Source organism: Mobula hypostoma, chromosome 5 (genome assembly GCF_963921235.1).
Source record: "Mobula hypostoma chromosome 5, sMobHyp1.1, whole genome shotgun sequence".
Lineage (NCBI taxonomy): Eukaryota > Metazoa > Chordata > Chondrichthyes > Myliobatiformes > Myliobatidae > Mobula > Mobula hypostoma.
Window position 1 is genome coordinate 23,895,105 of NC_086101.1, and position 27,912 is coordinate 23,923,016.

Consider the following 27,912-nt stretch of genomic DNA (forward strand, 5'->3'; position numbering starts at 1 on the left):
AGCTGAAACCTGCACTGGAAACCTGCCTTTGGAGCATGGGTTTGCACTTGCTGTAGCTTAAAAGAATGAGAGAAAACTAGATTTAAACATGAAGACCCTGAGATATATTGAGAGTGTGGATATGGAAATGATATTTCCTCACCGAAGAATGTAGACAAGGGCTTAGTGATTAAAATAAAGTGTTAGCTATTTGAAACTAGAAGGTGCACAGTTTTTCTCTCTTCCTCAAGGCACAATAGACATAGTGTTTGAGCGTTTTTAAGGCAGTGGCTGGGAGTGTTTGCTTGAGCACAACATTGGAAGATTACTGGGGATGGACATGAATGCAGAAAAGCCTAAAAAAAAGCTAGTGTATATAGCCCACTCCATCACAGTAAAAGTCTTCTCCACCACTCACCACATCTACAGCGAGTGCTGCCACAAGAAAGCAGCATCTATCATCAAGGACCCCCCACTATCCAGGCCACGCTCTCTTCTCATTGCTGCCATCAGGAAGGTGGTACAGGAACATTAGGTCCCACACAACCAGGTTCAGGAACTAACTATCCTTGAAACTCTTCTGGATCCTCTTCAATGCCAGCTCATCTTTCCTTAGATAAGGGGCCCAGAGCTGCTGACAATACTCCAAGTGCTGTCTCCCCAAAGCCTCAGCATTACATTCCTATGTCACTATTACATCCTTACTTCCCATTACATCATGGAAACTGGTGGAATAGTTTGCTAGCAAGTATTTCTATTAGTCCAGACAGGCAGAGTCTAAACAAAATGATGCCAACATTTTCGAATGGACAGAGGTAAAATAGAGATGATCGAAATATCACTAGATAGAAGATCAGCCATTCGTGTTCAATGGATTTTGGTGGATATTTTAATAGTTATGAAGGGATGGGGGAACATGTGTGTGAATGGAGTCAGGTCCGGCTTAGAGCTGTACTTAAATGGCCTGCTTGCATTTGTTTGTGTTTTTTGAAGGTCCCGCACCACTTTCGAAAGGAACTGGAACTAAATTGCCCCAGTGTCAGGCACGACTGGAGATGATGTTCCAAAGGTGCATTTAATGTCAGAGAAATGTATACAATATACATCCTGAAATACTTTTTGTTCACAAAAGCATGACGTATATAAACTATGAATGGTAATCGTACATTATGTTCATTTAACATCTCTTCATTTATTGTGGGTGATAACTCTAGGAGCTAGCTCTGCACCTGTGGCAGCCCTATTCATTGTGGTTGTCCTGCTGCCTTTGAATGGGTGCCTGACCATCATCATTTGGAATCTGGGCTGCCAGTGTATCAGAAAGTTCTTAGACTGCACAGGTAAATAGAAGATGATTTATCAGAAAAATATCCCATTGTGAATGTTGAAACTGTCCTAATCCAATCCACTGTTTGCACTTACCAGGTTTACGAGCTTCAATTGACTTGGGTTGCATCATGAGTTCCATCCTTGTGATCGCTATTTCCATCGTTATCCTCGCTGAGGAGATTCAGCAAAGCAGTGAGTTTACCAACAGCCCCTCAGTGCCTTTTGAGGGATTTTGAGGGATTCTATGGATTGTGTTCAGTTTTGTGAAGTCTCCACTGTAAACAGCTGAGTGACAGAGGATACGAAAGGCTATCGTCCTGGTCCAGGCTGACTGAGACTTGGGGAGAATTTAAGTGATCTCATTTATCTATTTAATCCCTCTCATTTATCTATTTAATCAGATTGAGGAGGGCAAGGCCACTGATTAGGACTGAAAGAGGAGAGTAACAAAAAGAACTCGGTGTCTAATTAAAAGAGATAAAGGCAGATATTGCTTATCAGGCCTAGGAATGGGGATTCGGTCAGTTGATTATAATGGTTATTGTCAGTAGCAAGTGGATTACAAGTTGATAGTCATAAACACAAGAGATTCTGTAAACTGGAAGTCTTACGCACACACGTAAAATGCTGGAGAAGCTCGGAAATTCAGGCAGCATCGATGGAGGGAAATAAACAGTTGATGTTCCAATCCAAAAGCCTTCACTATGACTGGGAAGGAAGGGACAGAAGGAGAGGAGGGTGGGGAAAAAGTATAAGCTGGCAGGTGTATCCAGCTGAGGGGGCAGGTGGAGGAGATGGGATTAAGTAAGAAGCTGAGAGGTGATATTTCAAAGTTCAAAGTAAATTTATTATCAGAGTACATGTATGTCACCACATACAACCCTGTGATTTATTTTCTGTGGGCATACTCAATAAATACAATAAGCATAATCAATAATCAATGAAAGACTGCACCAACAGGGCAGACAACCAGAATGCAAAAGGCAACAACTGTAGCGATACAAAATGCAAGAAAAATAAATAAATATATAACAAGAAAATGAGATGAAGAGTCATGGAAAGTGAGGCCATAAATTGTGGGAGCATTTCAGTGATGGGGCCGTGATGTTGAGTGTAGACTCTGCTTCAGGAGCCTGATGATTGAGGAGTAATAACTGTTCCTGAACCTGGAGGCGTGAGTCCTGAGGTTCCTCTACCACCTTCTTCCTGAGAAGGAAGCATAACCAGGATGGTGGGGTCCTGATGATGGATGCTGCTTTGGGGAGGGCTTTACACATGATGGACTGGAAGGTCTGAAGATGAAGGACTATGATAGGAGAGGATAGTAGACGATGGAAGAAAGGGAAGGGGGGGCGCACCATTGGGAGGTGATGGGCTGATGAGAAGGGGTTAGAGGGCAACCAGAATGGGGAATGGAGAACTAGAGAAAGGGAAGATGGTGTCAGACATACAGTAAATATAGGAACAGCTCTTCAGCTGCTTGGTTCAAGATGAGGATCTCCCCTCAGGTTACACAGATGTGCAACATAAAACAGGCCCTTCGGCCCACTAGGTCCGGGCTGACCTTTTGCCCATCTACACTCATCCCATTTGCCTGCGGATGTTCAGGGGATCTTTGGGGCCAAGTCCAAAGCTCCCTGAAAGTGGTTGCACACGTTGATAAAGGTGGTAGGAAAGGTATATGATGTGCTCACTTTTATTAGTCAAGGACCTAAGTCTGGAGTCAGGACGATGGGTACGTCAATACACTTGACAATAATAAACAATAATAATAATAATAATAATAATACTGTTAATTTTCACATGCTGAGTTTCTCATTGTGATTTTGTACAATTCAATTTTCACTTTTTCAGATCAAGGCTGTCATGTGTCATATCTAACCTGGAGCACTGTGGCCCCATTGATCATAGTTGCTGCGATAATCTTCTTTTCATTCTTAATAGTATGGAAGAGTAAGTATTGAAGAGCTAGGCGTATTTGATACAGAGAGTATGTTGCTGTGTAACAGGTTGCCACTAGGTCTAGCTCCAGCAGTATTTAGTTAGAAATGACTCAGTTCTGTTCCTTCATATCACACATTACCATTGTTTACACCGAGGGCCAAATGCCTGGTGTTTTGTGTGGGACGGGTTGTTATTCGGTGCAACAATGGAATGGAGTGGTATCTCAGGTAGACCTATTACAGCTGGGATATGATTTGAGATATTCCATCAGGCTGATTTATTATCCCCCTCAATCCCATTAGAGGTAAAAAAAAAAGTACAGCACAGAAACAGGCCCTTTGCCCCATTTGGTCCATGCTGGACCATTTAACCTGCTGACTCCATCGAACTGCACCAGTACTGTAGACCTCCATATCCCTACCACCCATGTACTGATCCAAACTTCTCTTAAACGTTGAAATCGAGTCTGTATGCAGCACTTGTGCCAACAGGTCATTTCACACCCTCACAACCCTCTGAGTGAAGAAGTTTCCCCTTATGTTCCCCTTAAACTTTTTACCTTTCACCCTAACCATGACCTTTGGTTGTAGTCCTGCCCAACCTCTGTGGGAAAAGCCTTCTTGCATTTACCTTATCTACACCCCTCATAATTTTGTATACTTCAATCAAATATCCTCTTAATCTTCTTTGTTCCAAGGAATAATATCCTAACCTATTCAATCTTCCCTTATAACTCACATCCTCCAGACCCGGTAACATCCTTGTAAAATTTCTCTGTATTCTTTCAAACTTGTTTACATCTTTCCTGTAGGTAGGTGTCCAAAACGGCCACAATACTTGAAATTAGGGTCTCATCAGCTTCAACCTAACATTCCATCTTCTGTACTCAGTACTTCGATTTACGCAGGACAATGTGCCAAAAGCTTTCTTTATGACCCTGTTTCACCACTTTCAATGAACTATGGACCAGTATTCCCAATTCCCTTTGCTCTACAACACTTCAGTTGTCTGCCATTGACTGTGTAAGACCTACCATAGTTGGTCCAACCAAAGTACAACACCTTGCACTTGTCTGCATTAAATTCCATATTCCATTCTCCTGCCCTCTCCCCATAATCTTTGACACCTTGACTAATCAGGAACCTATCAGTCTCTGCTTTAAATATTCTCGGGCTTGGTCTCCACAGCTGTCCATGGCAATGAATTCCACAAATTCACTACCGTCTGCTTCTCTGTTCTAAATGGAAGTCCCTCTATTCCGAGGTTGAGTTTACTGGTTCTGGACTCACCCACCATTTGAAACATCCTTTCCATGTCCACTTTGTCTGCATCTTTAAATATTTACACAAACAACAGGAATTCTGCAGATGCTGGAAATTCAAGCAACACACATCAAAGTTGCTGGTGAACGCCTGGAAATTCAAGCAACACACATCAAAGTTACGGGTCTCGGCCTGAAACGTCGACTGTATCTCCTCCTAGAGATGCTGCCTGGCCTGCTGCGATCACCAGCATCTTTAAATACTTGATAGGTTTCGGTGAGGTTCCCCCTCATTCTTCTCAACGAAGAATGAGTGGAGATCTAATTTGTAGGAGACTACATGACAGAGGCGTGATCGATTCATTGGGCAGCAACTCCCAGATGTTTGTTGATGAATTACCATTCTGGGATCTCTTGGTCATTGGTGATGAAGAAATTCCAGTGCCCAACCTGCAGTGGATTTGGGAATAATTTGCTAGTACAGTGGATTTTGTTTAATTCCTACACCTCGGGAGCACTATATTTTGGTCCAATTAAGCGGCCGTTCCAATTAGCCAAAGTTGCATGGAAATAGTTTAAAAGATACAAAAAGACCAACTACCATTTAAAGTGAGTATCTAGTTATGTATTAAATGGAATACAGAACAAATCAGAAGACTATCAATATTACTACAGTACAATAAAACTATGCATTAGCTCCTAATAGTTATCAACAGAGGAATTCATCCAGTGTACGCTGCTGTGTTCTTTTGATTGATTGTAAATGAACAAAATGAGCACAGATGCCTAATACAGATAATGCACTGCTTTCATTGTGTGCAATTGTAGATTTTGGTACTCCAGTTACCTCTGCCAGTGATGATGAGTGGCATTAGGCAGATACCTTTTAATTTGGTCCAGCAGGGTAATTATTTTTTTCGGCTAGTGTCAAATATTGTCATGGCATTTTGGCAAGTGTCTGGATTTTTTTAAAGTGAAAAATGAAAAACGAAATGATCAAAAATCACCGTTTTTTGAATCGGGATCCATCGGCCCAAATCGATAATGTGACACAAGTGCACACAACCGATTCTGTTTAAAAACTGTTCGCTCTAATGTAGTCTTGTGTCTGATGGCCACACAACTGCACGGGACTGCAGCTAGTCAGAAACTGTTTGGCAAGGCTCCTGTCCAATTCAGTGGCATAGTGTCCCAAACAAATGAAGGGTATACTGGCTATTTTCTCGATTAGATTTTGTTCTTTAAGAGTTGTCCCAAATAAGAGGCTGCCCTGATTCCCTAATGGCCCAGTTAACCAGAATCCACTGTATATATTTCCCTTTTCACTGCTTTCCCATTCCCAGTTGTGAAAGGAAAATTCAGGACCATCTTAGAACCGTCAGGTTCTTGAACTGACTTGTATGAACCTAACCCTACCACAGAAACAGAATGCTACAGACCAACTGTTGCACGACCATGAACTCATTTCTGAACATGTCTTTGTTGTTTACACTAAGGTCTTGTTTTTGCAGGGACTTCTCTCTCTCTATCTCTCTCTCTATCGCTCTCTCTCTATCTCTCTCTATCGCTCTCTCTCTATCTCTCTCTCTCTATCTCTCTTCACTCTCGTACAATTAATTATCTACATTCTGTGTGTTTCTTTGTGTGTGCCTGCGAATAATGTTTTCATTGTACCTGTACCTCAGTGTACTTGAGCAGATGACAGTAAACTTGACCTCATTACAGTCACTGACAGGAGGGGATGAGTGGTAGAAGTTCATGTACGGAATTCTGAGAGCTTCAATAGGAGGACAGGAGGGATGTAGAGTTCTGGGAGCAGGACATTAAGTAAACAGAAGCACATATTCCATCTGCAGCACATCCTGGGGCAAGTGTAAGTTTGTGTGACGGGGCCAGTGGTGTGATTGTCTGTGCCTCGCCCATGGTATCAGGGACCCCAGGTATTAAATGCTTATTAATTCTAACTGTTTGAAAATTTTAAACCATGGATGCATAAAATAATTCCCAGAAACCCACAGGATGTGAGTTTTTTTTTTCTCCTGAGAGAGTTTTGTGCACAGAGGACAGAAATGTAATGCAAAGAGAGATCTTCAGGCTACCCACTGTTTGGGTGGGAGATGGTATCCTGACGACCGCTCTCCAATCCCAGGAGGTTCCATCCATCCACTGTCACAGACTCCGAATGAAAAACAAATTCTCCTCAAAATCCTGTGCAGCACCTGGCAGGTGAAGAGATTTCCACTGTCAGGTCCTGCAACTTCCTCATGCCTGTTAGCTAGAAATACCATCAGCTTTGACTGTTCAAATAACAATGGAAGACGCTTGCCAATGGACTAAAGCACAACAATAAATCAGAGGCAGTTATAAAAAGTTCAATGGAATAAATGACTAAAGGACTAAGAGACATTTTATTTCATTTTAGGAGATAGCAGTTCAAGCAGTGAATCCAACGATCAAGAAGTACAACCGGTAATTAATTCTTTAGTTCAATGTTGTAGGTTTTTTTTTAAAATTGAAGATCTAATGCTGGTTTATTATGAATTTAGAATGTCGATGGTAGACAGAACAAATCCAGAGTGCACTTTCAGGCTGGGCTAATAATCTTACAGACACATACCAGGGGGAATATTGGATTCTGTTTATAACATCACGCACCACACCTACAAATGTAAAAGATTCTGTAGATGCTGGAAATCTAGAGCAACACAGTAAAATGCTGGAGGAATTTAGCAGGTCAAAGAGCATCCATGCAATGGAATGAACAATTAACGTTATGGGCCAAGTTTCCTTCATCAGCACTGGAAAGGAAGGGGGAATAAGAAGAGGGAAGGGGGAGAGAAAATCCAAGCTGGTAGGTGATAGGTGAAGCCAGGTAAGGAGAAAGGTTGGCGATGGAGGGGTCGCAAAATAAGAAGCTGAGTGGTGATCAATGGAAGAGGTAAAGTGGTGAAGCAAAAGGAGTTTGAAAGGAGAGGAGACTGGACCATGGGAGAAAGGAAAGGAAAACACACCTACCGCATTTTCATCACACCAATGCATGTCTGGTGCTGATGCCATTGCACTACTGGCTGGCACTTATCCCAGGGTTAGGGAGTCAATAATTACAGGGCACAGGTATGTTCGAGGAGAGAGGTTTAATAGGGAGCCAAGAAGCTATTTCTTCACTCAGAGGGTGGTCCATTTATGAAATATGCTGCCAACGAGAATGGATAAGGCAGGTACATTAACAACTTTTAAAAGACACAGAGACATACTGCACATGGATGGATTTGTAGGGATACATGTCAAATTCTGGCAAGTGGAACTAGCTAACTAGTTTGAGTGGGCGTCTTGCTCGGCCTTGACTAGTTGGTCCACAGGGCTTGTTTCTGTACTCTGTGACTCTCTGATGCTCCATTTCACTGTGCATATTTTCCTGTCTATCTGATTCTGTCTAAGTACTGATTATTTCTGTGGGTATATTGTTATTGCATATTACAAATGAATTGTATTAATTTCAGGAAATGATAAGAATGAATCCGCTACCTCAAGGGCCATCTGAGAATGGAGGCGATCAATGATATTTATTTGCTGTCTTCCAATAACCTCCATCAATCGCACAGCCACGCATGTCATGATGCATGCTGGCAATGTTGGAACCCAAGTTGTGGAGGGAAACCAGACGCCAATGGTGACCAGATTTTATTCACAATAATTCCAACAGAGCATCAGAGGCTCGGCTGAGTGACCCCATGAGACACAACACAACATTCTCAAAACTAGAACCCCACCATTAGTCCCAATTGGGCATCTGCTTCGATAATACGAGTGACATGCAATCCCCGAACCTGTCAAAACAAACTTGACAAGCTTAAACAGAAAACACTAGGACACCACGTTACAAAGAGCAAGTCACTTGAGAAAAAAAACACAAGGAAAACTAAATGATTAACGACTCTTGTTGAACAATTACCAAATTCTGTTGTCCTAAAAACCTCAGAGCCATACGCTCTCTAGTTCCCTGCACAGGCCCAAAGAGCTTGTTACAACGCATTGTCTAGAGGAACCCAGCATGTTAAGCTGCATTGGCAGAACTGGTGATGGTTTTGGGTCTTTCTTAAAGATCCCATGGTATTTCACAGCACTACTCCCACCAGAGCCAAAATACTTGAAATCAGATGTACACACTATTTTCTATCTCCTGCACACTTCCAGCTGAGAACACTTTCTGCAACTATGGTTAGTGTGACACTATTGCAATGGCAGTGATCCGGGTTCAATTCCCACCTCTAAGGTGCCTGTACAGACTTCCCGTGACTGCATGGTTTCCTCTAGGTGCTTTGGTTTCTTCCCACTTTCCAAAGGTACTTGGGTTGGTAGGTTGTTTGGTCCCATGAAGCTAATACGGCTCATTAGAAAGATGGCGGGCTCTTTGCACCATCGTCTTCTGGTAACAAGGTGATGCATTCAGATGCAGCAGCCTGTTCAGTGACGAACAAAGGTGCTTTTGTCTTTTTTTAAAATGTCTTCTTTACGATTGTGAGACAATGCTGGAATTAAGAACTTCACATACTACATGTCTATCCCATCAGCGAGCAGCTCAGCAGTGGTGGACGGATATTCGGTGCAAAGAAAAGGTAATTAACAAATGGACATCCTGATTGGATCATAGAGACAAGAGAAATCAGCAGACAATTCTGATATGTCTGTACTTGGTCCCTTCCACTACCATGATGAGGCCTAACTCAGGATGGAGAAGCAACACATTCTATCTAGGTAACCTCCCATCTGATACCACGAACATTGATTTCTCCATCACCCAGTCACTGCTCCCCCCCAGCCTACGCTCTTTTTCCATTCCCCATTCTGGTTATCCCCTCAGCCCTTTCTCCACACCTGTCCTTCACCTCCCTCTGGTTCTCCTCCTCCTTCCCCCTCTCCATAGTCCACTTCTCATTTCTCACCTTCTCTCTTTGTTCCCACTCCCCCACCCACCTTCTCTCTTACTTTATCAACTGCCAGCTTGTACTCCTTTTCCTCCCTGCTTCTTATTCTGGCTTCTGTCCCTTCCCTTCCAGTTCTGATGAAGGGCCTTGGCCCAAATTGTCAGCTGTTTATTCTCCTCCATAGATGCTGCCTGACCTGCTGAGTTCCTCCGGCGTTTTGTGTGTGTTGCAGTGGATTTCCGACATCTGCAAAATCTCTGGTGTTTGTGTATCATTATTAAAAACTCACTTATGTTATTGAGGGATAACCTCTGGTTATCAACGAGGTCAGCCAATGCAAGTAAATGATTTCTCGAGTTTAAGGGCACATGGGTGCTTTCACAGGTCTTGGAGGACTGGGAAGCCTCCCTGACATTGTGTGGAATCTGCCAATTCATACATCATTCCATTCCCTCCTCACCGGAAGAGACATGATATGGAACCTGTTATTCATTCAACACTCCATTCCCTCCTCACTGGAGGAGATGCACATTCATAACACTGAACTACTTTGCCAGAAAATTCTGAGCCAATAATTGTTCCCACATCAAAACTGGCTTTGTGGAACACCCCACAACATTATCACCCACTAGACATACCTGATATCAATGGTTCAGTAGTTCCATTTAATATCAGAGAATGTATACGGTATGCATCCTGAAATTCTTGCTCTTTGTAGACGTCCACAAAATGGCAGGGAAAAAAAATCCAAAAAATGAATGACAGAAAATCGTTACATCCCCAAATCCCCCATTTCCTTCTCCCACACACAAGTAGCAGCAAAGCATTAACCCTCCCCTGAGATAAAAGCAGAGACTGGTAAAATCTCCCTATGGGTCAGGCAGCACCTGTGGAGGGAGAAACAGGCAATGCCAATGGCATGAGCTCTGAGTTTTTTTTTAAATGCAGAGAATCTGGCTGACCTTGTACATTTCCCAACTTACTCTGAAGCCAGTCAGAATTAGATTTGATCCACAATGGCTCAGGTTTTACTGATGCATTGAACGGGTTTTTGAATGTTTGAGCACTTCCAATTGATTCCTTAACTTCTATACAAACAGTATTAAATGTCATTAAATTAGTTAATAGAGCTGGATTACATAGCGGCTCAACTACATTACCTAAGTAGTAGGGCTTATCGACACTTCCACTTACTAATTCTCCTCTCCAGGCTCCCATCCCTACTTTATATCCTCTCATCACTTTATGTAAAGACACTCCTGTGCCTAGAAACACAGTCAATCTAGATATAATAAGCTAGCTTATGTTTTTATATTTATTGTGTGTTTTTATTATTGTGTTCTTTATCTTATTGTTTTTTGTACTGTATTGGATCTGGAGTAACAATAATTCTGATCACCTTAACATTTCTGTACTGGAAGTGACAAAACAGTCTTGAATCTTGAACTATTAACACACACACACACACACACACACACACACACACACAATGCTGGAAGAAATCAGCAAGTCAGGCAGCATCTATGGAAAGGAATAAAGAGTAGACATTTTGGGCTGAGACCCTTCATCAGGACTCGAAAGAAATAGGGGAGATTCTAGAATAAGATGGTAGGAGGGGAAGGAGTACAAGGTGAGACGGGGTAAAGCCATGTTTGGAGGGGAACGTGGTTGTGTGGAGAAGGGCGGGGGTGTGAAGTGAAAAGCTGGGAGGTGATAGGTGGAAAAGGTCAAGGGCTGAAGAACAAGGAATCTGATAGGAGAGGAGAGTGGACCATTGGAGGAAGGGAAGGAGATGGAGCAGAGGGAAGAGAAGAGGAGCTGTGAGAGGGAAGCCAAAATGGGAATGGAAGATGAGAAAAGGTGGGGGGAGGGGGGGGAAAAGAAATTACCAGAGTTTGAGAAATCAATGTTCATGTTGTCAAGTTGAAGGCTATGCAGACAGAATATGAAGTGTTGCTCCTCCAAACTCAGTGAGGCACAGATGGCACTCCAACCCCAGGACGGGCAGCCTCTGGGCTTCCGACCTCTAGGCCATGGTCCCAGACTTGCACACATTGAGCCTTTGAACCTCCAAACTTGCTGAGCTCAGAGTTTATAATCATTGTACCTCATAACTGTATATTCTGCTCTGGTTCCCTTACACATTCCGAAGGTGGGTTGAAACCAAACATCAAGTGCCATTTTGTCTGCCAGAAATTTATTGGCCCTCCAGCACAGCGAGATGTCTGTGGAGGGAATGCTGCAGAAGTATGTATTGAGGGATACAATGAAACTCAACACAGACAAGGAGCAGAGGCTCTATGGGGAAAGGTTCTGCTGCCACCAGACATTGAGGTACTGAGTCCTGTGTAGCAGCTGTTCATACACTTGAAGGGCGTTTTATGTGACCGCTGTGAACAGTGGATTTTGGAGAAAGCTGTGCCCTTGTTATGAAGTGCATTTTTCTCAAAAATTCAAAGTTTAGCAGTTATTGCATTATACTTTTTTTTAATACTTTGTAATAAAACATTTCACATGTCAATATTTTTAATTGTGATTTTTTAGTGGGCGGTCAGTGATGCAGAGTACAGAAACAGGCCCTTTGGCCCACCAAGCCCACGCTGACCCATTTACACGAATCCCTGTTAATTCCCTCCAGATTCTACCTCTCACCCACACACCTGAGGGCAATTCTGTAGCAGGCCAATTAACCCGCCAGCCCACATGATCGTTGGTGGGGTGTGGGAGGAAATCAAAACAGCCGGGGCCTGGGGGGGGTGAGGGGAACAATGTGGTTACAGGGAGCGCGTGCAAACTCCATACACAGACAGCACGTGGAGATCGAACCCAGGTCTATGGTGTGAGGTAGAGGGGTGATCAGCTGCACAACTGTGCTGCCTCACTTTAAATATATTTTAACTTTGTAAATATCCGTTCCTGCAAAATGGCATAGTTGCCTGTGGGCGTGCAATGTTGGTGCCAGAATATGTGGTCACACTTGCATGCTTCACCTAACTCATCCTTTGGTACGTTGGCTGTTAACGCGAATAACACATTTCACTCTATGATATAAATACTGCAAGTCTGAATCTAAATCTGTGATGGTCTGGGCTGTATCCACCACTTTCTGTGTAGTGACATAGATATGGTAAAATAAATAAATGTAAGCAGAAGGAGATGAGTGTGGGAGAGGAGTGGGAGGACAGCTCCAAGGTTAGCTAAAGCCCAAATACGACAGAAGAATAGATCCATGAGACTGAAGGATGAAATTGTAGGGGTGTATAAAATAATCAGGGGCAGAGATTTTGTAGCCTCAGAAACACTCAGGCCAACAAACACTTATTTATGGTCTTAATTCCTTTATCTGTCTTAGATGTTTTAATGCAGAAAGAAGGTATCAAAATAAAAACAACAAAATTAACTTTTTAAAAGAAAATAATGCACAGTTCCTGCCGTTACAATCTCAATTTAACTTAGGACCACACACTTGTGTATCAACGAGTTACGTATGCAGTATGAAATTAAATAAAACAAAATATACAAAACCAATATGGTAGTGGCAATTCTAAAAAAAAATACAAACAACATTAGAATCCCACCAACCCTGTACCCACAGTACGTGTGCTTGCAACACTGTGTGTCCGACAGAGTGATCAGCAGCACTGGGGCTCCACAGGGGACTGTCTTGTCTCCCTTTCTCTTCACCATTTACACCTCGGACTTCAACTACTGCACAGAGTCTTGTCATCTTCAGAAGTTTTCGGATGACTCTGCCATAGTTGGATGTATCAGCAAGGGAGATGAGGCTGAGTACAGGGCTACGGTAGGAAACTTTGTCACATGGTGTGAGCAGAATTATCTGCAGCTTAATGTGAAAAAGACTAAGGAGCTGGTGGTAGACCTGAGGAGAGCTAAGGTACCGGTGACCCCTGTTTCCATCCAGGGGGTCAGTGTGGACATGGTGGAGAATTACAAATACCTGGGGATATGAATTGACAATAAACTGGACTGGTCAAAGAACACTGAGGCTGTCCACAAGAAGGGCCAGAGCCGTCTCTATTTCCTGAGGAGACTGAGGTCCTTTAACATCTGCCGGACGATGCTGAGGATGTTCTACGAGTCTGTGATGGCCAGTGCTACCATGTTTGCTGTTGTGTGCTGGGGCAGCAGGCTGAGGGTAGCAGACACCAACAGAATCAACAAACTCATTCATAAGGCCAGTGATGTTGTGGGGATGGAACTGGACTCTCTCACGGTGATGTCTGAAAAGAGGATGCTGTCTAAGTTGCATGCCATCTTGGTCAATGTCTCCCATCCACTACATAATGTACTGGGTGGGCACAGGAGTACATTCAGCCAGAGGCTCATTCCACTGAGATGCAGCACTGAGTGTCATAGGAAGTCATTCCTGCCTGTGGCCATCGAACTTTACAACTCCTCCCTTGGAGGGTCAGACACCCTGAGCCAATAGGCTGGTCCTGGACTTATTTCATAATTTACTGGCATAACTTACATATTACTATTTAACTATTTATGGTTCTATTACTAGTTATTATTTATGGAGCAACTGTAATGGAAACCAATTTCCCTCGAGATCAATAAAATATGACTATGACTATTTGTACACAACATCAAGAATATGAATAACTAATCTCATCTTAACTAAGATGTATACTCACTTTGGCATACATGTGTTTAACTTCCAAACACATATAGGCTAGACCCTGAAACGAATTCTCCTAGCGCAGGATACTAGGTCAGTAAGGAACTTGGCACCACCATGCTATCCAGCACCGACACCTTACTCGTGAAAATCTTTCCTCACCACACAGCCAGTGTTCCTGAGGAAAAAAATCAGCTCCCGGTACTGGATGTTCATCCTTCTAGAACATTGTACCTCTTGTTTCTACTCCACAAGTAGATAACGATGTCACCATTTTCTCTTAAAGACACAGGGAGCTATTTTAGCATTACCAGGGTGCATACAGAAGTGCACTTTAACATTAAAAAACAGTCAGAGAAATGGTTACATTCTCCGCTGCATACAGGTAAGCATCCTCGATTACTCACTCACTGCAAAGGTACTTTTAACCTCTTTGACTGCTTCTGAACTTGCACTAGCCAGTATCTGTGACACCACTGCAGGACCACTGGAGGCCACATCTAGGACTGACTTTGGTTCGTGATGTGGGTTAGAGTTCCGTCCAGCGTTTACTCCTGCGGGGTACTACAACAGGAGGACCACCAACATCTGACCCTGTATCATCATTCACAGGCACTACAGTCTCAGTTCCAGACATTTTTACAGTTCCAGAAGATATGCTGTCAAGACTGGAGTCAAGATTCTGTACACCCTGTTCTGTCACATCTTCTACCAACATCACCTCATTCTCCAAGTCCTCAGAAACTGATTCATGTCCCAGGGGAGGGCTACCCTGAATTACAGGAGTTTATCGTCTCCTTTGAGGAGCTGGGGTGGGAATGTTCTCTCAGGGCCTGATGTCTACCCTGTTCATCCTCTTGATCGGCCCTCCCTCCAAAGGTTCCACAGTGTATGTGCTGTCTAGTACCTACACCAGCCTGTAGACAGTTGAATTCCAAGCATCCTGCACCTTATTACAGCCTAATGGCCTGTTCCTGAGGTAAACCAGTGTATTACATCAATCTTGAGACAATGAGTTTTATCCTCCTATAAGACAATGTGTTCTGCAGCCTTCTGTTCAGAGTATTCTTTCACTCTGGCATGGGCATCACTCAGTCGTTTCTGGTCTATGGCTCACCAGTCATATTTCCTGTTTACAGACTGTTCTCACCCCAGCAGAGCATCCACTGGCAAGTTGGGATCAACACCAAATAGTAGGTAATAAGGGAAATATCTGGTGGTGACGTGAGGCGCCACATTATACACATACACTGACTCGGGTAGATGCTCTGGCCACCTGCGTTTCTTTTCTGGAGACAATGTACACAACAAATCATGCATCGCCCTGTTGAAACACTCACTCTGAGCATTGCCAGTGGGATGGTGGGGTGTAGTACGGCTTTTCTTTACCCCGCACGGTTTTCAGAGCTCAGCTATAACCTCACATTCAAAGTTACGGCCCTGGTCAGAATGCAACCTCTCAGGAACACTGTACTTCATAAACCATTCCCTGAAGAGCACCTTTGCTGTGGTATCCGCCTTTTGATCCTGAGCTGGGAATGCTTGGGTGAATTTTGTAAAAATGTCTGTGACTACTAAGACAGGCTCACGCCCATCAGCTGTCGGTTCAAGTGCAGTGAAATCTACAGCAACAACTTTGAGCGGCCCACAAGCAAGGAATGATCTCATGGTGGTGGGGGACAGATCTTAGGGTGTGGCATTTATTGAACATAGAATAGTAAAGCACAGTACAGGCCCTTCAGCCCACAATGTTGTGCCGACCCTCAAACCCTACCTTCCATATAAGCCCCCACCTTAAATTCCTCCATATGCCTGTCTAGTAATCTCTTAAACTTCACTAGTGTATCTGCCTCTACCACTGACTCAGGCAGTGCATTCCACGCACCAACCACTCTCTGAGTAAAAAACCTTCCTCTAATATCCCCCTTGAACTTCACACCCCTTACCTTAAAGCCATATCCTCTTGTATTGAGCAGTGGTGCCCTGGGGAAGAGGCACTGGCTATCCACTCTATCTATTCCTCTTATTGTCTTGTACACCTCTATCATGTCTCCTCTCATCCTCCTTCTCTCCAAAGTGTAAAGCCCTAGCTCCCTTAATCTCTGATCATAATGCATACTCTCTAAACCAGGCAGCATACTGATAAATCTCCTCCGTACCCTTTCCAATGCTTCCACATCCTTCCTATAGTGAGGCAACCAGAACTGGTCACAGTACTCCAGGTGTGGCCTAACCAGAGTTTTATAGAGCTGCATCATTACATCGTGACTCTTAAACTCTATCCCTCGACTTATGAAAGCTAACGCCCCATAAGCTTTCTTAACTACCATATCCACTTGTGCGTCAACTTTCAGGGATCTGTGGACATGTACCCTGAGATCCCTCTGCTCCTCCACACTACCAAGTATCCTGCCATTTACTTTGTACTCTGCCTTGGAGTTTGTCCTTCCAAAGTGTACCACCTCACACTTCTCCGGGTTGAACTCCATCTGCCACTTCTCAGCCCACTTCTGCATCCTATCAATGTCTCTCTGCAATCTTCGACAATCCTCTACACTGTCTACAACACCACCAACCTTTGTGTCATCTGCAAACTTGCCTACCCACCCTTCTACCCCGACATCCAGGTCGTTAATAAAAATCACGAAAAGTAGAGGTCCCAGAACAGATCCTTGTGGGACACCACTAGTCATAACCCTCCAATCTGAATATACTCCCTCCACCACCACCCTCTGCCTTCTGCAGGCAAGCCAATTCTGAAACCACCTGGCCAAACTTCCCTGGATTCCATGCCTTCTGACTTTCTGAATAAGCCTACCATGTGGAACCTTGTCAAATGCCTTAATAAAATCCATATAGATCACATCCACTGCACTACCCTCACCTATCTGCCTTATCACTCACCTCCTCAAAGAACTCTATCAGGCTTGTTAGACACGATCTGCCCTTCACAAAGCCATGCTGACTGTCCCTGATCAGACCATGATTCTCTAAATGCCCAGAGATCCTATCTCTAAGAATATCAACATGTTCCAGAGCATCAACCTCACTCATATTGTCCTCACCGTCAGCAGGTTCCCTCTCATTGATGAATACCGAAGAGAAGTATTCATTGAGGAACTCGTTCACTTCCACAGTCTCCAGGCACATCTTCCCACTTTTATCTCTAATCGGTCCTACCTTCACTCCTGTCATCCTTTTTTTCTTCACATAATTGAAGAATGCCCTGGGGTTTTCCTTTACCCTACTTGCTAAGGCCTTCTCATGCCCCCTTCTTGCTCTTCTCAGCCCCTTCTTCTACATCTGCGCCAAGTGCATCGAGATGCAGCTCCTAAGGGACCGCGCTACGGAACTGGAGCTGCAGCTCGATGACCTTCGTCTGGTCAGGGAGAGCGAGGAGGTGATAGAGAGGAGTGGAAGGCAGGTGGTCACGCCGGGGCCACGGGAGGCAGACAAGTGGGTCACGGTTAGGAGGGGGAAGGGGAAAAGGCAGGTGATGGGGAGTGCCCCGGCGGCTGTGCCCCTTAACAACGTACTCCTGTTTGAGTACTGTTGGGGGGGACAGCTTACCCGGGGGAAGCGACAGTGGCCCTGCCTCCGGCACAGAGTCTGGCCCTGTAGCTCAGAAGGGTAGGGCAAGGAAGAGGAGGGCAGTTGTGATAGGGGACTCGATAGTAAGGGGGTCAGATAGGCGATTCTGTGGACGCAGTCCAGAGAGTCGGATGGTAGTTTGCCTCCCTGGTGCCAGGGTCCGGGATATTTCTGATCGTGTCCAAGATATCCTGAAGTGGGAGGGTGAAGAGCCAGAGGTCCTGGTACATATAGGTACCAATGACATAGGTAGGAAAAGGGATGAGGTCCTGAAAGAAGAATATAGGGAGCTAGGAAGGGAGTTGAGAAAAAGGACCGCAAAGGTAGTAATCTCGGGATTACTGCCTGTGCCACGCGACAGTGAGAGTAGGAATGCGATGAGGTGGAGGATAAATGCGTGGCTGAGGGATTGGAGCAGGGGGCAGGGATTCAAGTTTTTGGATCATTGGGACCTCTTTTGGCGCAGGTGTGACCTGTACAAAAAGGACGGGTTACACTTAAATCCTAGGGGGACCAATATCCTGGCAGGGAGATTAGCGGGGGCTACTGAGGTGACTTTAAACTAGAATGGTTGGGGGGTGGGAATCAAATTAAAGCGGCTAGGTGTGAGGAGGTTAGTTCACAACAGAGGGATGGGAACCAGTGCAGAGAGACAGAGGGGTGTAAAGTGAGCGTAGAAGCAAAAAGTACAAAGGGGAAAAATAAAAGTGGCAGGCCGACAAATCCAGGGCAAGCATTAAAAAGGGCTAAGAGAGTTGTAAAAGAGCGCCTGAAGGCTTTATGTGTCAATGCAAGGAGCATTCATAATAAGGTGGATGAATTGAAAGTGCAGATTGTTATTAATGATTATGATATAGTTGGGATCACAGAGACATGGCTCCAGGGTGACCAGGGATGGGAGCTCAACGTTCAGGGATATTCAATATTCAGGAGGGATAGACATGAAGGAAGGGGAGGTGGGGTGGCGTTGCTGGTTAAAAAAGAGATTAACGCAATAGAAAGGAAGGACATAAGCCGGGAAGATGTGGAATCGATATGGGTAGAGCTGCGTAACACTAAGGGGCAGAAGACGCTGGTGGGAGTTGTGTACAGGCCACCTAACAGTAGCAGTGAGGTCGGAGATGGTATTAAACAGGAAATTAGAAATGTGTGCAATAAAGGAACAGTAGTTATAATGGGTGACTTCAATCTACATGTAGACTGGGTGAACCAAATTGGTAAAGGTGCTGAGGAAGAGGATTTCTTGGAATGTATGCGGGATGGTTTTTTGAACCAACATGTCGAGGAACCGACTAGAGAGCAGGCTATTCTGGACTGGGTTTTGAGCAATGAGGAAGGGTTAATCAGCGATCTTGTCGTGAGAGGCCCCTTGGGTAAGAGTGACCATAATATGGTGGAATTCTTCATTAACATGGAGAGTGACGTAGTTAATTCAGAAACAAAGGTTCTGAACTTAAAGAGGGGTAACTTTGAAGGTATGAGACGTGAATTAGCTAAGATAGACTGGCAAATGACACTTCAAGGATTGACGGTGGATATGCAATGGCAGGCATTTAAAGGTTGCATGGATGAACTACAACAATTGTTCATCCCAGTTTGGCAAAAGAATAAATCAAGGAAGATAGTGCACCCGTGGCTGACAAGAGAAACTAGGGATAGTATCAATTCCAAAGAAGTAGCATACAAATTAGCCAGAGAAAGTGGCTCACCTGAGGACTGGGAGAAATTCAGAGTTCAGCAGAGGAGGACAAAGGGCTTAATTAGGAAGGGGAAAAAAGATTATGAGAGAAAACTGGCAGAGAACATAAAAACGGACTGTAAAAGCTTTTATAGATATGTAAAAAGGAAAAGACTGATAAAGACAAATGTAGGTCCCCTGCAAACAGAAACAGGTGAATTGATTATGGGGAGCAAGGACATGGCAGACCAATTGAATAATTACTTTGGTTCTGTCTTCACTAAGGAGGACATAAATAATCTTCCAGAAATAGTAAGGGACAGAGGGTCCAGTGAGATGGAGGAACTGAGCGAAATACATGTTAGTAGGGAAGTGGTGTTAGGTAAATTGAAGGGATTGAAGGCAGATAAATCCCCAGGGCCAGATGGTCTGCATCCCAGAGTGCTTAAGGAAGTGGCCCAAGAAATAGTGGATGCATTAGTGATAATTTTTCAAAACTCGTTAGATTCTGGACTAGTTCCTGAGGATTGGAGGGTGGCTAATGTAACTCCACTTTTTAAAAAAGGAGGGAGAGAGAAACCGGGGAATTATAGGCCGGTTAGCCTAACGTCGGTGGTGGGGAAACTGCTGGAGTCAGTTATCAAGGATGTGATAACAGCACATTTGGAAAGCGGTGAAATGATCGGACAAAGTCAGCATAGATTTGTGAAAGGAAAATCATGTCTGACGAATCTCATAGAATTTTTTGAGGATGTAACTAGTAGAGTGGATAGGGGAGAACCAGTGGATGTGGTATATTTGGATTTTCAAAAGGCTTTTGACAAGGTCCCACACAGGAGATTAGTGTGCAAACTTAAAGCACACGGTATTGGGGGTAAGGTATTGGTGTGGGTGGAGAATTGGTTAGCAGACAGGAAGCAAAGAGTGGGAATAAACGGGACCTTTTCAGAATGGCAGGCGGTGACTAGTGGGGTACTGCAAGGCTCAGTGCTGGGACCCCAGTTGTTTACAATATATATTAATGACTTGGATGAGGGAATTAAATGCAGCATCTCCAAGTTTGCGGATGACACGAAGCTGGGTGGCAGTGTTAGCAGTGAGGAGGATGCTAAGAGGATGCAGGGTGACTTGGATAGGTTGGGTGAGTGGGCAAACTCATGGCAGATGCAATTTAATGTGGATAAATGTGAAGTTATCCACTTTGGTGGCAAAAATAGGAAAACAGATTATTATCTGAATGGTGGCCGATTAGGAAAAGGGGAGGTGCAACGAGACCTGGGTGTCATTATACACCAGTCATTGAAAGTGGGCATGCAGGTACAGCAGGCGGTGAAAAAGGCGAATGGTATGCTGGCATTTATAGCGAGAGGATTCGAGTACAGGAGCAGGGAGGTACTACTGCAGTTGTACAAGGCCTTGGTGAGACCACACCTGGAGTATTGTGTGCAGTTTTGGTCCCCTAATCTGAGGAAAGACATCTTTGCCATAGAGGGAGTACAAAGAAGGTTCACCAGATTGATTCCTGGGATGGCAGGTCTTTCATATGAAGAAAGACTGGATGAACTGGGCTTGTACTCGTTGGAATTTAGAAGATTGAGGGGGGATCTGATTGAAACGTATAAGATCCTAAAGGGATTGGACAGGCTAGATGCGGGAAGATTGTTCCCCATGTTGGGGAGGTCTAGAACGAGGGGTCACAGTTTGAGGATAGAGGGGAAGCCTTTTAGGACCGAGGTTAGGAAAAACTTCTTCACACAGAGAGTGGTGAATCTGTGGAATTCTCTGCCACAGCAAACTGTTGAGGCCAGTTCATTAGCTATGTTTAAAAGGAAGTTAGATATGGCCCTTGTGGCTACAGGGGTCAGGGGGTATGGAGGGAAGGCTGGGTTCTGAGTTGGATGATCAGCCATGATCATAATAAATGGCGGTGCAGGCTCGAAGGGCCGAATGGCCTACTCCTGCACCTATTTTCTATGTTTCTATGTTTCTTAAGCTCCTTTCTTGCTTTCCTACATTCCTCAATAGACACACAAAATGCTGAATGAACTCAGCAGGCCAGGCAGCATCTAGGAAAAGGGTACAGTCGACATTTTGGGCTGAAACCCTCCAGCATTTTGTGTGTGTGTTGCTCAGCTTCTCAACAAGTGCGGAGTACACTCTATGCCTTGATGGCCTGTAGAGTCATGTACATACCCAAACACTTCACTCCTCAAGCTGGTAGGCAGCAGAAGCTGATAACACTCCCCGTGCTTCTCATCCTCAACTACACGATACAGTAACCTCTTACGCTCCCTGATACCGACCCAGTAGTTTTTCAGAGACAAAACAGGTTTAGGCAGAGCTTTATGTTCCCTGCCATTCCTTTCTCTTTTCTGGTCCCATAAGTTTCTGAAGACGCTTAACACAGGGTTTTGCTGCTGAAACCTGTGCAAGTCTCCATCAGAATAACCCAAGAGGGTTGGTGTGTTTCCTTGCATCAGATCACTTACTTCGCTAGTACCAGCTTTAAGAGCTTGAATTTGTTTAACCTTACAGTTTTTAAGACCAGCGGTAACCAGTGCCGGGTCAAGAATAGTGCTGCGATTGATCAGACTGGAGATCGCCACAGACCCGTCAAACTCAGCCTCCATCCGCTGAGATGGGCTCAGGCTCCCCTGCAAATGGCTGCCACAGTACTGCTCCAACCTGGATAATACTGAACATCAAAGTCAAACACTGACAGCTGTGAGATCCATCCCCGCTCAATTGCTCCCAACTTGCCAGTTTTCAAGTTTGGATAACGGATTGTTGTCAGTAATTACAGTGAATTTGGAACCAGTAAGTAACCATGAAACTTCTTCACTATAGTCCACCTAAGTCAAGCAGCTTTAATTTCATGATGCTATAATCCCTATCATCCTTTTCAGCATTTCTCAGTCATCGGCTTGCATATGCAGCAATCCTCTTTGATTCTTCCTGTTGCTGGTACAAAGCAGCTCCTAGTCTATGACTGCTTGCATCAGACTCCACTATGAAAGCTTGTGTGAGATTGGCAAAGTTGAAGATGGGTGAACTGGTCAGTTTCTCTTTCAGCAAGTCAAAGGCAGTTTGACATTCTTCTGACCAAGACTGTTTTAACAGCTGGCTTGTTTTACTAGGACTCCCTACATTAAGATACAAATTCACTACATCATGCAGTTGTCATGGTCCGGTCTGTGAAGTCCACATTCTGGTTCATGGTCCGGTCCAAAGGTCCGTATTCTGGGTTTTCCTGATTTCCCCGGTTCCATTGGGTGGTTTAACTGAGGCACCTGATTCTCGTTTTGGGCTGTCACATAAATACCCCTCAAACCAAGGATTCCCGGCTGAACAGTTCCCTTCCCCTCCCCATCTAAATCCCTGGCAGTTTATCTCATAGTCATACCTTATTGATCCAGAGGGAAATTGGTTTTCGTTACAGTTGCACCATAAATAATTAAATAGTAACGCACATCAAAGTTGCTGGTGAATGCAGCAGGTCAGGCAGCGTCTCTAGGAAGAGGTAATGTTGACGTTTCAGGCCGAGACCCTTCGTCAGGAAATAGTAATATGTAAATATTAATATGTAAATTATGCCAGGAAATAAGTCCAGGACCAGCCTATTGGCTCAGGGTGTCTGATCCCCCAAGGGAGGAGTTGTAAAGTTTGATGGCCACAGGCAGGAATGACTTCCTATGACGTTTTGTGTTGCATCTCGGTGGAATGAGTCTCTGGCTGAATGTACTCCTGTGCCCACCCAGTACATTATGTAGTGGATGGGAGACATTGTCCAAGATGGCATGCAACTTGGACAGCATCCTCTTTTCAGACACCACGATCAGAGAGTCCAGTTCCATCCCCACAACATCACTGGCCTTATGAATGAGTTTGTTGATTCTGTTGGTGTCTGCTACCCTCAGCCTGCTGCCTCAGCACACAACAGCAAACATGATAGCACTGGCCACCACAGACTTGTAGAACATCCCCAGCATCATCCATCAGATTTTAAAGGACCTCAGTCTCCTCAGGAAATAGAGACGGCTCTGACCCTTCTTGTAGACAGCCTCAGTGTTCTCTGACCACTCCAGTTTATTGGCAATTTGTATCCCCAGATATTTGTAATCCTCCACCATGTCTACACTGACCCCCTGAATGGAAATAGGGGTCACCGGTACCTTAGCTCTTCTCAGGTCTACCACCAGCTCCTTAGTCTTTTTCACATTAAGCTGCAGATAATTCTGCTCACACCATGTGACAAAGTTTCCTACCGTAGCCCTGTACTCAGCCTCACCTCCCTTGCTGATACATCCAACTATGGCAGAGTCATCTGAAAACTTCTGAAGATGACAAGACTCTGTGCAGTAGTTGAAGTCCGAGGTGTAAATGGTGAAGAGAAAGGGAGACAAGACAGTCCCCTGTAGAGCCCCAGTGCTGTTGACCACTTTGTCAGACACACAGTGTTGCAAGCACACGTACTGTGGTCTGCCAGTCAGGTAATCAAGAATCCATGATACCAGGAAAACATCCACCTGCATCACTGTCAGCTTCTCCCCCAGCAGAGCAGGGCGGATGCTGTTGAACACACTGGAGAAGTCAAAAAACATGACCCTCACAGTGCTCGCTGGCTTGTCCAGGTGGGGTAGACACAGTTCAGCAGGTAGACGATGGCATCCTCAACTCCTAGTCGGGGCTGGTAGACGAACTGGTGGGGATCTAAGTGTGGCCCGACCATAGGCCAGAGCAGCTCCAGAACAAGTCTGTCCAGGGTCTTCATGATGTGGGAGGTCAATGCCACCAGTCTGTAGTCATTGAGGCCGCTGGGGCGTGGCGTCTTCGGCACAGGGACGAGGCAGGACGTCTTCCACAGCACAGGAACCCTCAGAGCCTCAGGCTCAGGTTGAATACATGGCGAAGTACTCCACATAGCTGAGGGGCACAGGCTTTGAGCACCCTGGTACTGACAGCATCCGGTTCTGCAGCCTTGCTTGGGTTGAGATGTTTCAGCTGTCTTCTTACCTGTTCAGCTGTGAAGCCCACCGTGGTGGTTTCGTGTGGGGAAGGGGTATAGTCATGAGAGCAGGGTGGGGGACTGTGAGGAGGGATAGGAGGAGAGAGTGGGATATGTGTTGGTTGGGGGCCAACAACCGAGGACTCATGGGCAGGGGCCACAATGTCAAATCTGTTAAAGAACAGGTTAAGTAACTGCTCAACCTTCGTCTGTAATCTTCGTCTGCTACCTTCACCTGCAACCTCGCCTGTATTGCCGTCAAGTTCACTGCCGAAGTGAGATTGGAGCCTTGCCACGCCAAGATAAGGAACTACCTACCGTTGAGTTTGGAACTATCTCTTTGTGTCCCCATGTTTAGTGTCTGTGTCAAAGTAGAGTCCCAGCCCTAGGTCCTGTTCCCAAGGAGGGGTCCTGACTCTATGTAAAGTCCTGTTCCCAAGGAGGGGTCCCGGCTCTGTGTTCTGTGTTCCTGTGTTCCAAGTTCCAGGCGCCGTGTTCCAGTCCTGTCCAAGTCAAGGCTTCGTGTTCTCGTCCAGTCCAGGAGTACCTCGCTCAGATTCCTCATCTTGTGCTGGATCATCTCCATCCAAATCCTCAACAGTTTACCTCGGCAATTTACCTCAGCAGTTCCCTCGGCAAGCATCCCGGCCCTGCATCCAAGAAAGGGTCCTGGCCCTACGAATGCATCCCGGCCCTGCGTCCTAGAAAGGATCCCAGCCCTGCACTCCGAGGAGAAGTCCCGGCTCCGTATCCAAGAGCTGAGCCAAACCTAGTCCAAGAGCCACATCCTGCCCTGGAGTACCTCGTCCAGTCCACGTCCAAGGCTCTGTGCGTCCAGTTGAAGTCCAAGGCTCTGTGTTCCTGTGTTCCAAGACCAAGTTCAGGCACCGTGTTCCAGCCTGGTCCAAATCTGAGCTTTGTGTCCTCATCTAGTTCTGGTTCCTCGCCCAGCCCAGGAGTTCCTCGCCCAGCCTGATGCTGGAGATTCTTCATCCTGTGCTGGAGATTCCTCGTCCTGTGCTGGAGTACCTCGTCCTGTCCTGTAGCCATGTCCTGTCCTTGCCAAGATCCTAGTCCTGAGTCCTAGCCTAGGCCTGGGTTCCGGTTCCGAGTCACAAACAAGACCCAGGTTCCGGGCCCTTGTCCAGGCTTTGGTTCTGGAGTTCCGTGTTCCTAGTCCAGGCTCCTCGTTCCTAGTTCTCCATCTGGGTCCCGTGTTTCTTATCCAAGACCTAGCCCAGGACCTGAATCCTAGTCTCGTCCAGGGCCTGTGTCAATGTCCAGCATTGTTTCTTCCTTACTCACCTTGTTATCTTGAGAAACCTAGTCCTGTTCCTAGTACTTCAGTATCTGTGTCTGGCATTTGGTCTGCCATCAACGCCCACCTTATGACAGCAGTGAATCTGCAATCTTTGAGAATCCCTAAATGAACCATCTATAATGAATACAAAAGCCAAGAAATGATCTTAAGTCTTTGACTGTAGATGATACTGGCCTCTGCTGAACAGCTGAGACCTACCCGGGATTTGTGCCTATCCCATTGGCTGATATCTGATGTCCCAAGAACTTGACATCTGACTCCAGAAAATGACATTTTTCCAAATTTCACCTTCAGAGCAGTCTCCTTGAGGAACTGAAGCGCAGTGTCAAGCCTCTCCAGGTGTCCCTGGAAAGTTTGAGAGTACACCAGAATATCATCCAGGTGCACAAGCATAATTTGGAAGACTAAATCATTCATGGTTACCTGCCTGAGTCTTTGAAAAGTCATTAGACCATTGCAGACCCCAAATGTCATGTGAAAATATTCATATGGACCAACCGGGGTGGAGAAAGCAGCCTTATGCCAATCACGCTCCTATACTACCACTTGGTGGTAACCACTCACAAGGTCTATTCTCGAGAAAAACTGCACTCTCCACAGGGCATCAAGACTCTCATCAATATGCGGGAGTGGGAACACATCCTTTTTGGTTTTGAGATTCAGTCTTGGATAATCTACACACAGTCTTATGCTACCATCAGCCTTCTGTACCAACACTACAGGTGAGACATACGCACTATTGCTCTCCTGAATCACATTCTTCTTCAACAACTTTGAGCTGTGCACTTTCACTTCACTGTACTAATTGGGTGGAATTTGCTGTGAAATGGGCTTGTCAAAAATTAACTGAATTTCATGCTTGACCTTGTCAGTGTACCCAAGGTCTTCATCTTCATCTGCAAAGATATCCAGGTACTTATCCAGTAATGCTCTTAGCTGAGGTTGTTGTTCTACCCCAATGTCGAGCTCATCTAGAATTGACTTTAACTTGTGGTTACTGCCCTCCTCCTTTACACCAACAGTCACTTGTTCAATGCCAGGTGAGATCCGCTGAAATCTTACAGCACATTGCTGATCACTATCTATACACTCTAACTTTGACAGTATACCCAGCCAGGTCCTGGGTGAGAGCCATACATCCTCTTGAGTGAGGTTTAAAACCTGTACTGGTACTGTCCGACTACGAGAGCCAACGAACATGGTGATAACTACAAGACCACCCGATAGAGGGGTGTTCAGTGGCTCAAGTAACATCTTATGGTCACAGCCAACATCTCCAGTAAGCTTCCTAGCCACAATGGTAACTACAGATTCAGCAGGTATGTGCTCAGTATCGTTTCCTGATACTCGGACTATGGCTTTCTTTTCAGTAGTTCACACCTGCACTTTCTGGAAATCATCTCTCCAGCCAGAATCCAACTTTCCTTCTAGAGTCGTGTCAAATCCTGTGTAGAAATGTTGTCGACATTGGCTTATAATGTTCATGCCTACAATGCATGGGACGGATTGTTCAGCGTTAACAGGATCCCTGACGACTAGAAAGCCACAACTGCGTATCTTTGTGCCCATCACTTGAACCTCCAGCTCTAGATACCCAAGGTGAGGAATATCAAGACTGTCAGTGGCTGTTAACCTAAGCCAGCCAGCAGTGGACAACATATCCTCATCCTCTCCATTCAAGTGTTCTTGAAAGAACTGCTCAGTTATGGTGCTCACTGGACTACCTGTGTCTTACAGACAATGGACAGTGACACCTGATATCTGAAGCACAATGACAGTACATGGTCCTCTGGCACGTTGCAGCGACTGGTCACAGGACGTCTGTACATTATCCATGAAATTGCCCCGAATTGCCCGACTCACAACAACCTGAGGGCTGGAAGATGCTGGCACTACGTCCCTCGTACTTCACTTCTGTGCGCAATTCTTGTCCACATCCCCCCCCCCCCACTACCTGACACGTGAAACATATTGGTTGCCCATCCTTCGTGAATCTCGGCTGCAACTTGGACCTACTGCTAATAACATAGGTAACACATCTCTGTACAGTAAGATCTTTCACTGCTTGAGTCAACTCACTAGTGGCTTTGCCCTGCTCTGCGACGACTTTAAGGACATCGTCTGGAGTGACAGACTTGGGTTCCTGAGCTTTAGGAGGTGAGCACTGGGCCTGGCTACTGCCACACTTTGACTTCACAGTCTTTGCATTTCCTGAGGACTCTGAAAAACCACAGATG

The 27,912-nt window shown here is 45.2% G+C and overlaps 1 protein-coding gene across 2 annotated transcripts in view; it reads left to right on the forward strand.

The window, feature by feature from the left end:
- Positions 1 to 11,945, forward strand: part of LOC134346689 (uncharacterized) — a 45,347-nt gene extending 33,402 nt beyond the window's left edge. For both annotated transcript variants that reach the window (XM_063048208.1, XM_063048209.1), the window contains exons 7-11: positions 1,194 to 1,319; positions 1,405 to 1,500; positions 3,163 to 3,261; positions 6,936 to 6,982; positions 8,014 to 11,945. In XM_063048208.1, the coding sequence (XP_062904278.1) occupies positions 1,194 to 1,319; positions 1,405 to 1,500; positions 3,163 to 3,261; positions 6,936 to 6,982; positions 8,014 to 8,073 (428 nt within the window). In that variant the 3' untranslated portion in view covers positions 8,074 to 11,945. The remainder of the gene's footprint in view (positions 1 to 1,193; positions 1,320 to 1,404; positions 1,501 to 3,162; positions 3,262 to 6,935; positions 6,983 to 8,013) is intronic.
- Positions 11,946 to 27,912: the final 15,967 nt, after the last annotated feature.